Source organism: Scardinius erythrophthalmus, assembly GCF_964197995.2.
Source record: "Scardinius erythrophthalmus genome assembly, chromosome: 10".
Taxonomy (NCBI): domain Eukaryota; kingdom Metazoa; phylum Chordata; class Actinopteri; order Cypriniformes; family Leuciscidae; genus Scardinius; species Scardinius erythrophthalmus.
Window position 1 is genome coordinate 32,655,536 of NC_138230.1, and position 13,212 is coordinate 32,668,747.

The following is a 13,212-nucleotide window of genomic DNA, read 5'->3' on the forward strand; positions in this document are numbered from 1 at the left end:
CGGAAGACGGCAGGCCTGCGGTGTTAAATGATTACTGAAACGATGGGTATCTTTGGGAGGCTAAACGACCATCTGTGATCCTACCGACACAGTCTGGCCTGCTTCCTTCTAACTTGATTCATCTCTCTTCTCTCCCACCTCTTTCCATTTTGGATGAATCTCATGAAACCTGTCAAGATATGAATCCAGGTCATATTTCACCCCAAAATCAAAAGAAAGCCTATTTTTAGGCAGTGTTATTTTACTATTATTATTAATACTTTAAATTAGTTTTAGTTTTTGTTTTAATTTTAGTTTATTAATTTCATTTTAGTAATTTTGTTATGAACTTTTCTATTTAGGTTTAATGTATTTTTATTTCAGTTTTACTTTTAGTACTTTAACTTAACTTATGTATTTCGGTTAGTTGCTAATGTAACATTTCTAATTTTCGTTTAAGTTTGTCATTTATCTTATCAGCTTTATTTAAATTAATGAAAAATGATTTTTAACTGTTTTAGTTAACAATTACAACACTGTTTTAAAACCATTAATAATAATGATTAAAAAAATGTTTTAGACGTAATTAATTTGATAAATGTATTAGCATCTATTTCCATTCGAATATGTAATTCGCTGCGCGTCGGACGGTTCACGCCTCGCCGTCGTCCATTAATACGAAGGGCGATTAACCCGCTTATACCATGGTCACTTGCCAAATAACACATTTTTAAAACATTAGTTTATATTTGAATTAGTTTTACAATCGAAATCTAAAGTTTTTACAAACAATAACTTGGTTTCCCTGGTTACGCCTGACGGTTTATTTACTAGGTGTCCTCTATCACTTTTTAATGGACACCCTGCAGCCAATCAGAATCGAGTATTCAGACCATGGTATAACTAATGAGAATCACCTTTGAGAATAATGGTAAAAACTCAAAATTAAAATTACATAAAAACCTAATTTTGGTCCTAGATTCTCAGCTAACCAATGTTTAACTGTCATAAATATGTCATGTCATGTTCAATGAATCAACTGCAGCTCCATTAAAAATTGTTACATATAAAGTTACATGTTTTGATCCAAACATGACAACAACAAGAGCTAGTTTTTTTGTTTGTTTTTTACATGGAGCAGGTCACCTCATGGGAGCTGCCATTTTGAGATCACATGACCAACCGAATACTACTCCCTTTTTTCCCTGCTATTTCACTAATGGAATAAATTAATCCTGAATAAATTAATCATGGCTGACTGCAAAAAGTACATTTGGCATTGGTAACTGAAAACTTTTGAATTTAAATTGTGCATCCACACCACCAGGTGTCAGTATTAGCCCAGGACGACTGCCATATCGGTCAGTGCTGCATGCAAATACTGAGTAAATGAAGTGAAATATGAGTTGGATATGTTTTCATTTAGCACTTTTCTGATCCCTCTCTTACCCATTAATTTCTATTATATTATTCTATAATATTTTCTATCCTGTGCAGCCAGGCACAATCATGCTGATGCTTTGATATCTGTCTTCACTCCCTCACTTTGATGGCCGAGCGTCATATTGAATTTGATCCACAGAATGACAGATACCCCCCACAGATTGGGAAGAGCTGCAGCCCCTGGGCAATTATTGTACACCACATCCACAATGGATACAATATGTAAATGAGAGCATTTTATGAGGCACTGGCGCCCTCCTATCAGTTTATCAGTTGTGTGATGTGGAGTTATACTGCAGCTCCAGTGACACAAGGGAAAAAGATTCAGAGATAGAGAGAAAAAACAGGGCAACTATAAATAGCACCTCTGAGACAAAGAGAAAGGCCAAACACGAGAGAGAGAGGGAGAGAAAACGCTACACAATCGATTCTTGCACAACCAGGTATTCCTCTTTAATTCAAATCACTGGATTCATACACTGCAAATCAATGATTGGTCTCATTAAAGAGCAAATCTCACACACAAATAAAAAAAAAAAAAAACATGTCTGGGTCACAATTCACACCCATATTCAATGGACTAAAAATAATTTTTTTTTTTTTTTTGCATAAAGAAAATGAAGCATGATTTAAGGAATATTGAGTTTTGTGGGGGTTTTTTGCATTGCAACATTATTTTTCAATGACAATACAAGTTTTGGCAAAATTCTGAGGAATTCACATTATTTTCAATGGTGATTCTCATTAGATTTTTTTTTTTTTTTTTACAGTGATGGGGGAAATGTGTAACTGGCATCAAAGTAATGCAAAAAATTATAATTGTCCTAAATAAGCTTCATTTTATTTATGAGAATTATAATATCATATTTCATTCTGTTGACTTGAGGAGAAATATGACCAGGACATGTTTTTGACAGGATTCGTGAGATTCACAGAAGAATAAACCTCTAGAAGCACACAAATACAAGGTTGCGGCTATTTAAGCTTGAGGCTATTTTGAATAAACCGTCTGCCAAATTTACAAGCTTAGAGAAACGGTGTGCAGTAACTATTGGAAATCAGATTTCAGTGGCCATGTTTATAACAATAAAGCATTAGCTTTATATCACAACAGTGTGAAAAAGCATATTGCTGGTCTAATTATAAACAGGAGCTAGTTTCACATCAACTGTACAGTGTTTGCACAACTTTAAAACACCAAAATAAAATGTTTTGGACAAGCTTGTCTTATTAACAGACAGGAGTTCTATTGAAACTATGCTCTCTCTTAGTTAGAAAATGAGGGCCATATTTTTAGACATAGCCCATATAAACATGACCATATGCAATCACACCTCTAACAGGTATAAACGATACATCTGAAGTCATTCAACAAACAGTTCAGCAAAACACTTGCAGTGCTGCAAGGCATTTGTTCAAAAATAGATCACAAAGATATTAGAAATCGATTAAAGAGAGCAGGAAAAGAAAGATATGATGCAGTTCAAATTACACAAGCAAAAAAAAAAAAAATCTTAAAATTGAGTGGCATGGTAGAAGAGGGCAGAAAGTGCTCAAAATGGATGCAAAAGATGATTTTCTTCCGTCTTTCCTAATTAATCATGGGACACATTCATTTATCAAAATTGGCTGTTCTCTTTCTTGTATTTCACTGAGACAATAAGCAATTTTTACTCTCGTCACAACTGTCAAGCCTGCAAATGTAGAAATTCTTGATACACAAATGAAAAGATTGAATCAATCCAAAGAAAATGAAAATACTTTTACTTTCACCATGTTCAAAACCTTTATGAATTTTCTCCCCCATGGCATAGGCTACAACAGGAGAAATTTAGCAGATCCAGGCTGCAGGGATGACTTTTTTTTTTTTTGTAGGCCAACCCCGAAGTTAGCATTACACTGGTTCCTTCGACAAAAACCCAATAGGATTTTTCCCATTGGCTTTTGGATTATTGCAGAAAATAAGGTCTTTGACTAACAAAAGTTTATGATTCTTACACGTTCTGTTCATCATGATAATCTTCACAAATGAACACCACTTTTATGAAGTTTGAAGTGTAAATACAATCTGCAGAAGTCAAAAGCCAAATAAATGAACTAAACCACAGTCGCATGACTTCAACGTCACAATCACGAAGCTTCCGGCAACTCTTTCAGTCTTTGTATGAAAACATTTCTCTGAAAGTTTGAGTTATAATAGTTTGCAAGAGCGCGATTTTAAATACAACGAGGCTGTGAAAGCGGACTAGTGAGTAAATGAGTTTACCTGTTCGGCTGATGGCGTTTAATGTCCCCGACAACCTCTGTAGTCCCATTTAGACACTTGTTGGCAACTGCCTTTTACAAGACAAGTAAAAAAATCACAATACTGACGTATTTTATATCATAGAATAAAACATGAAAATATCTTGAGCTTGTGTTCACCACAGACCTTATTTCAAGCAGTTAACAAAAAACCCATTGACTTCGGGAAGATGGAACCGGAAGTGCTAAAATGCAACTCGTTTCCGGGTTTGGCCTGTCATCCCTGCAAATATTTGTCAATTTTGGAGCTCAACAGCCCCATTCTAGCTAGCATTCATAGCTAGATTTTCCTTTTATCCTCCATGGAAGAAAGAAAGTCATAGAGGTTTTTGGAACAGCATGAGGTTATGTTGCAAATGATGACAGGATTTTCATTTTTGGGTTTTTTCAGATCACAGATCACTAAGTCAGTCAGTGAATGGCACGAATGGATGCATTTTGAAAGCAGTAAGAGATAAATTCACATATTAGAGTCTTACAAATCTAAAACATTGCATCCATGTTTCAGTATAATATATGTAGGAACACTCTAGGATTGTTTGATTCTTTTCGTTCAACCAAACCATTGTGCTAAATGTGTTTATCTAACAAACTACAGCTAACTGACAGCAGCATGTGAGGAGTTTCAATGAGGTCAGAATTGAAGCAAGTTACACTTTCATCTACAAAGAAGTGAGACAAACTAGCTACTTGCTTACTAAGCATAAAAGTGCATATTACCACATGCTTCTTTAAAATATGCCAGCTGAGCAATCATCTGTGATGATTGACTGTTATCTAGGAAAGATAACTAAATATTTCAGCACAACAGTTAGACCTATGATTACATATTTCAATAAATACAGAATTATCAGTTTAATACACAAATTAATAATTTAGTGTTTAAACAATAAATAATACACTGGATCACAACAGAGAAATGTCATGTCTTCCCTCAATGAAGAGCCAGTTTACAAAAGTAAGTAATGAAGCAATAATTTCACCCTATAATACATTCTTTCAACATCTCTGAACTGGATTTCTTTAAGAACGCTTTGCAACAAGACACTTGGGAACACTTAGGCCCAAGGGCGTAGATTTGGTTTGAACATTGGGGGGGTTGAAGTTTGGGTTCTGCATTTTTTTCATGTGATCATGGTATACATATTGAGGGGGTTGTAATGCATAGATTTAAATATTGGGGGGGTTATCTCCCCCCTAACCCCCCCACAAATTACGCCCCTGCTTAGGCCCGAGGCATACGCTACGCAAGTACATGAACGCAAATGCTTTTAGCTATTTTCACATGTCGCTGCTCTGCAAAATATGTCAGCAATTCAAAATTATACATATTGCATTCTCCATGTTGCCACAAGAGGAGCTATACATGAGCATAAACTGTCTTTTTCTTCGTCAATTTATCAGTTTGAAGAAAATCCTGCTGAGCCAGTTTATTAAAGTTAGTTCGTTTTTATGGCGGGCTACCACAATAACACCACATGTGGTAAAACTATTGTCAAAGTTGCAGTGTGTCAATTTTGTGCCACTAGCTCCAATAAAACAGGTACTCTCGACAATCGGTTAGTCATGCCCCCAAACTCACACTATTGGTTAAGCCAATGTTGCTATTTAGGTATTCTAAAACGAACAGACTGCATTTCCATTTTGTGCCACTAGTAAAATTTGTGAAATTTTTTACCTCGCAGCTTTAAATAGCCATGCAAATTGCAACAACCAAAAAAATGTGGCCTAAACAGGATTAAATAGAATTTTTGGTTACGGCCAAAATAGTTTTGGAGGGTTGAAATCATTGACTGAAAATGAACAGACTGCATTTCCATTTTGCGCCACTAGTAGCGCAAAAATGTAACATTGTAGCTTTAAATAGCGATGCAAATTTCAACAACCAAAAAAAAATTGACCTAAACAGCAATTCAGATCATTTTTGGTTACGCCCAAAATAGTTTTGGAGAGCTGAAATCATTGAATGAAACATTTAAAGCTTTCAGATGAAGTGTTTTGATTGTGTCAGCGTCTATATTGTGCACACGATGTGGAAAATCTACAACAGGTAACAGTGTAGATGCATTTCACCATGACCAGAAATGATGTAGCAAAATGTAATATGAGTAACAATTACCTAAGTTTAATTGCCCAAACTTTGTCCGGATTCCTTTATTTAATTCTGTTTAGGTGTTACGGTGCATCACAAGCTTTAAATATGTACAACAGAACTGCATGCTGCCATGTGTTAGCCAAGCCTTTGCATCTGTGTTTGTGTACTGCGTAGAGTATATTTCTGGCCTTAGGTTTATGAAAAGAAACCACTGAGTGAACAATACTGATATACACTCTTCTGAACTACACCATAGAAGTTCCTTTGGGTAAATGAAATCTGAAATTCTAGTTCTATTATACTGGAACTTATTTCCAATAATCAAGTAGTCTTTTTGGATTTAAATTTCAGTACTTAGGGCCATATTTACTAAACAGGGCAAATTAGTGTGAGATCGCAATTCCAAAAAAGCGCAGATGGGAGTGAAAAGTTCTGAGCGTGATCTATTGACGACGCGCAAATTAAAGAAGACAGATGCAACCGGATCATTTCCATAATGACCAACGCAATCTACCAAGAAGAGCGCAAATTAGCATCTGGTTTAAGACATGCTTTTTTGGGGGGTGTTAAATAATGGCGCAAATAACAGTAAATTGACTAGCGCAAACCTTAGTAAATCACCTTGCATGATTCATTTAAATGCTCTCCTCCCATAAATTTTGCTTCTCAAAAGGGAAACTTCAGCAAATGCATATGCAATAAGGTCAGCTGCACAAATAACCCTGTCCACACCTTTTCAGCGCTAATTTTTCACTGCGTGTCTTTAGTAAATCTTGACAGTAGTTTTTTAACGCCAAAAGAGGGTTTGCGCTGGCGCAAGCTGTTAGTAAATCTGGCCCTCAGTGTATAGAAAACACAATTTCAGTGACTAAATTAGTCAGTTCAACCTACAAAGTAATATATTATCTTTCTTTTTAAACAGATAAATGGCACAAATAAAAGACGGAATGTTTTGAATGTCAAAAAACACAATTAATAATACCAAAATTATCAAAACACACCTGTCCTGACTCAAGTCTTCAGTACACTATATTTTTAAACTACTGATCTAACACAGGCTTTTGTTTAGGAGAAGCAGGAAGTGTTCAGGTAGGTTAATGTGAGTGTGAGAACGCTTACAACATAGTAGACGTTTTGTGTTTCCAATGCTCTGATTTACCATACCGCTGATCTCTCTTGTAACTAATACATGGGCAAATGGCTGTAATGTCGTATTTTTGACTGCAGATTAGGATGTGGTGGCTTGAGAAGTCAGAACTGTGCTGTGTGAGAGAAAAAGCAGAATACCGACTGGAATGTTGGCCAGGGGTCTGTAGGGCAGGTTGAGGGGGTGCGTCCCTGCGCTTCGCTCTCTAGGGCTCCCAGTCGTCATCATGATGCTGAGAGGCGATGATGACCACAACGGTGAGTATGGTGCACAGCACGATGGAGGCGATTCCCACCGCCAGACTGATGAAGGAGAAGTTACGCGCCTCGCGTGAAGCAATCTCTGCCGTAACCATGTCGCCCCGAGCAACAGCAGTACGCACCTAAACAAATAAAAAAAAAACGTATTTAGTAGATATCTAGATGAAATAGATAAAAGACCTGTTCGTACCAAGTCTGAAATTAATTTAAGTTGTTTGATGCTAAAAAAAGTAACATTTTATTTTAATGTGTCCTTGTTACACGTTACATGTATTTACTATAGTAATAACTATAAATTATGCATAATTACATGCAACTAACCCTTAAACAAACCCTAATCCTACCCTAGCTCTAGTACATGTAGTTAATTAATATTACTCAGTACTTGTATATAGATATTAGGGTTAGTGGAATAAGTTGACTTGTATTTGCAAAGTTACTTATAGTCAGCAGAATGTCTGTTGAAGGACCATCAAAATAAAGTTTTAGCAGATGTTAAAGGGCTCATGAAATAAGAAATCGAATTTTGACATATAAGAGGTCATCAAACTATAAGAACATCCTGTAAAGTAAACTGAAATCTTCCTTTTCAGCCCAAAGCAGCTTGGACTGCTTTTATTGTAACCAAGCCCAGCATACGACTCGTTGTGAAATGTGCTCATCTAATAGATAGGTGAAAGACCGCCTCTGCAGAAGAAAATCAACGCATACCTCATCATTGCAACTTTGACCCCGCCCACTGGCGTGTTAGTGAGATAAGAGAGAATAAAGATGCAGGATCACTCCATTAAAATAGGTTATTTATTTTCAACAATGTTATTGTCTCAGTTGAGCATTATTTAGGCTATTTGTATTCAGTACAATTTACTGGATTATTTGGTAAATCAGTCGCAATTTCGGCACAGGCTTTGCAAACAGACTTTTACGATATGGACTAGACAGTATTGTCACAACATGTAAGTAACTGTGTTAATTCTAATGCCTGATCTGCGACCAGTGATTTCTGATATGTAATGATTCATGTACAGTCAGATCTTCTTTGTCTATGTGTGAGTATTATTTAAACTATTAAATTATACATAGAAAGCAATCAAAGAACGCTCCTTTTACAATTGCTGGAACTGTCAATCAAACAGTGACTCTCGCCAATACTTCCATTATAACAAAGTCCCTTTTATCTATAGTATTTGGTTATAATCAAAAAATCTCTTATTTACATTGTGTTTGCTCTGTTAGTTATGATGAAAGCTTTCTTGAGAGTGTAGAAATCGAGTTGCCGTGACGAGATCACTGCATTCATGTGCTCAACATGTCTGTGATCGGCTACAATGCTCATTGCAACCTTTAATGCCACAATCTAAATGCCATAGATCTAAATATAATGCTATAATCAGCACTTTTGTGTTACAGGTTTTCGATAGAGTTCCACAGGTAATACTAGTTATTACATATGCAAAGATGTTAGCCAATCACAGCAGTGGGCGTTTACACCGGTCTCAAAGCAGAGCGTTTAAATCAGAGAGCTAAAATCAGGGTAGGAAAATGCCTTTTATTTCTAAATGATGACAACTTTTGATGTAAAAAGCATACTAACATTATAAATTACAACACTGCAGTTCATGACCCCTTCTAACAGACAATCTACTAATACTCTAATGACTGGTAGTTGACATGTAGTTAACTACCATGCATTTTATTAGTTAAGCAGTGAGTTATGCCATTGTATGGGAAACGCACCCCTGTTTAGTTGCATCTTGCTTGTGTGAACAGCCAACGCAAAACAGAAATGATATGTTGCCTTACAGTCTTCAGAGCTCTGTCCGGGCTCATTTACCTGCACAGCTTTGATGATGGCGATTATTCCTGTGGGCCAGAAGCAGCAGACAGTGGTGAGGACAGCAATGGGCAGATAGTCATGAGGAGGACGACGAGACTCCATCAGAGCGATGCCATTTGGCATATGCATGGCCATCTGGCCGGGAGCAACACCTGGATGAGGTGCACCGTTAGGCATGTAAGGCTGTGCCTGAGAAGAGGAAACAGACAGAAAAGGCCAATTCAGGTTACTGAAACTGGTGCACAGTTGAGGTGCATAATTTCTATATTTTCTGATTCAGAAAAAGATCTGATCTCACAGACACTTTGTAGGTCATGCAGGGTTCATGCAGTGGCAGGTGGATTGAAATAAAAAATATATAAATTTTATTCTATGACAATAGAACTGTGTTGAAATTAGCTGAAATAGGGCTGCAAAATGATCACACATGGTGTGATTTGATTATCAATAGTGTGCAAAAGGCTGCAATTTATTTTTGCATAATTACCAATATTTTTGGGGACAGTTTTTAGAATTTCACAAAATTAATCAACTAAACATAAATATTAGAATTATGAATTGACTATTGTTGTGTAAAATATGTAACATTTAGTGTAAAATGATTATAACTTATATTTTTTTATTATTTTTACAATACAATTGTATTATTACAACAGTAATATATTTATGTCTTATTTTTTTTATTATAACGTTTTTATTATTAACATTTTGAAGTTCAAAACACAATCGCAATATATGACAGTTTATTCACAATATAATTATTTGCCAAATTTGCAAATTGCCTAAGCTGAAATACTTTATTTGGAGCTAAAATAAGATTAAAATAAGTAACATAAAACAGCAATGTACAGTAAAGAGAGAGTACGCTTAAAATGTTATATATTTGCTGTAATCTAGCGAAATCCCATTGTGATAATACGATATTATTTTACATACACTATATTATACTATATCACATTTTTAAAAATTCACTCATATTGGCAGACAAACGATATTGTCCTGATATATCTTGCATCTTATCTCTGCTGGTCTTGAATTGAATTTTTACTGCAAAGATTCAAATCACATTTCACATAATATTTTATAGAAAGATCCAGCTTATGGCTATTAAAATAATGCAAAAAAATGACCATAAATAAATCAATTGCTCATAAAAATCTAAATCCACATTACTGTAATATTATTTTTCTTCTGTATTGTGATGTACATCAAAGTGTCATGGATTATCAAAAAAGTAAAAATGCAGGAGGGGGACTTGGTGTTCTCTATTTTAAGAAGTGGGTTTTGCTCTCAAAAGAGGTGATGAACGTGAGTGAGCTTGCAGGGGGTTTAACAGGATTAATGATTGGAAGAGTATGATTGGCATACGTCACCGGAAAGAAGTCTGTCTTTTCACCAGAAGATTGAGTAATGACATTTTGATTAAACATTATGATTATGAGGTCAAAAATCTTCCAATGCCTGCATTTAGATCGCAATTTTCATTTCATGCCGACTCAAAATACCTTATGAGACGAATCCTCACTCACCCCTGTGCCTATGGGATAGACGGGCACGTAGGCCGTGCATGGCTGCAGTTGTAGGGGGTATCCTGTATGTAAATAGCCCACGGGAGGATGAGGGACGGTGCCTACTGGTCCGTGCGTCTGCACCGGGTATCCGTTTGGAGCTCCCTGGGGCCCGAGGGTGCCGCAGTGGAACTGGGTTTCCTGCAGGTAGCCCTCTGATCCAGGAGGGGGAGGGGGAGGGGGGTAATTCGGCTGTTGGCCACAGCCAGGTGGAGGTGGATGTGGGGGCATGTTGGGGTCCTGGTTGGGGAGGTAGGGAGGTGGAGCCATCTGCATCATCGGCTGAGACATGGCCTGCCTCCCTGCTGCCTCCTCCAATCCTGAGCCATGACAGATTGGCAGTCATACAACACAAATAAAGAGTGTCAGACAGTTATTTATAAGAGTAATTCTACGTGTGACATACATTTAAGTTTTGTATATGAAATCATCCAAAGCAAACCGGCCAGCCACGAGGTGAATCTCAACAACACAAACTTTGATTTGAAGCAAAAAAGTAGGCCTATATATGAAAAATTGGAAAGACAAAGGTACTGCACTTAAAGGCTTTAATGAGGGAAAAACTACAATCCCATGAAGCATTGTGAATGACATATTAAGATATGTTATATTACAAGATATGATATATTACTTTCTGCTGCCAACTGATGCATGCTTTAATTGTATACTTTGAAATTTCCATACACTATTCCTCAACTTGGATTCAACTTGGAATATTCATTTACAGTAAAGATTTAATGAGATTTACACCAGCTTGTGTCACCCAAGAGAGTTTATCTCAGTGTGTGTGTGTTTCTATGCGCGACTAAACTAAATCATTATGCAATCCACAATGCCAGCAGCATATATAGTTCAGGATGGTATAGGGGGATTTCAGCCACTGCAATTCATATTTAATTAGCTGTAAGAGAGAAAAAAACAAAACAAATGTACAAGGATAATACATCATTTTCTGAGCATATTTAAATAATGTTGTCTGAGTCCCCCTTACTGTCCAACATCCTACAGATTAAGCGTATAAAACAATTAATATGAATCATTAATATAATTTCATTCTTTGTCTAAATGGGTTGGCAAGAGGTGAGACGGATGTAGCCTACAGCTTTCATTAGCTAGACAGTGATTCAATACCCTGAAATGATCATTTTTATTGCAAGAAAGATTATTGATAATCCAAAAGGTTTCTATATCTAAACCACATCTGCGTAATATTACAAAATCACGTCAGTTTTAAGCGAATTTAAGGGCCCTACATCTCACAGCACGGTGAATCACGGACCCAAGGGACCTGCTGACTGAAATAGGGCCCTACAGCCTCATACAACACCCTTTAACCACACTTACTTTGTGCCTATTCTCACATCTGATTAAACTCAACACAGCCTATATTTGTATGTAGGCTATATGTTCAACACGACATTATACAGCAGCGAATAGCTAACAGACACAACGGCTGTGTTTCAAATATCGAGCTGCCTATTCAGACAGCATTTATCGGGATCATCCACTAGGTTTAAATAAGGGTTGATTCGACATTTGATGTCAGAATGTTATAATAACGCTCAGCACATTATTATAATGAGCAAAACTGCAGCACGCAACAAAAGACATTAACGTTACGCGCTTTTGATGCTTATGTAGGCAGCTCACTGGGATTTGACACACGGTCTGAATATATAGGTGTATATATGCTATATATAATAATAATTAACAGGAAAAAAATAGCAAAATATTCATGAATGGTAATTTAATAGCGCTTTAATATGGCATAGTCTCGCACTCATTTTTATAAATAGCCTTGATTTAAATCAGTATATTCCAGCTGCGTGAATTTTATTTAGTTAGATGCGATGTGACCAAATACACAAAATAGACATTTTACCGTGTTTTTCCGACGACATCGTGTTTATTTGTCCGTTTCGACGATGCTCAGTTTGTCCCTCCAGTAATAAAAACCCAAATCCAACCAGTAGCCTACTCTCTTTATGTCAGATCACAACAGACGATGCTGATGATGTCTTTCCAGGCTAATTATAATGCATCTTCAGATGATAGCTAATACTGATGTATGCAGTGTAAAGGCTGGGTTATCTGGGTGTAAAAGCCTCTGAATGTCTGTTGCTGTTTCCCACGGTCACACTGCAACATCCAGAGCATCAGCAGCAGCAGAAAAACAGGTTTCAACTAACGCATCTAGTTACACTGTATTAACCAGAGCGTCTTAAAGAGACAGCAGCAGAACCACACAACACCATCCATGCCGCACACATCACATGTAAATATAATTACTTCAAGAAAACTAAAACTAATAAAGTGCATTTAAAACAGATGTTTAAAAAAAAGAAGAAAAAAAGAACGCTTTTCGAATAATATTGTTACCATGGTAACAGTTTCCGCCAAACTACCACAATAATGTTACAATAAATCTGTGGTATCTTGGCATTAGCTACCACTGACATTAAAATAATACAATCGCACATTGCACAAAGGAGATCCCATATTAATTTATGATGGTTTTACCATAGAATAATAAGGCTTGTTGGATTAAATTGAGCTTCAACGAATTAAAATAAATCTAT

General features: G+C 36.4%; 1 protein-coding gene across 1 annotated transcript; it reads right to left on the bottom strand.

Moving 5' to 3' along the window:
• Positions 1-7,173: 7,173 nt before the first annotated feature.
• Positions 7,174-12,534, bottom strand: prrt1 (proline-rich transmembrane protein 1; the record flags this gene model as incomplete). The annotated part of the gene is made up of 4 exons (XM_081375815.1): positions 7,174-7,350; positions 9,063-9,254; positions 10,595-10,953; positions 12,516-12,534. The coding sequence occupies 4 exons, from the start codon at positions 12,532-12,534 to the stop codon at positions 7,174-7,176; spliced, it is 747 nt and encodes a 248-aa protein (XP_081231941.1).
• Between the last annotated feature and the right edge of the window lie 678 nt (positions 12,535-13,212).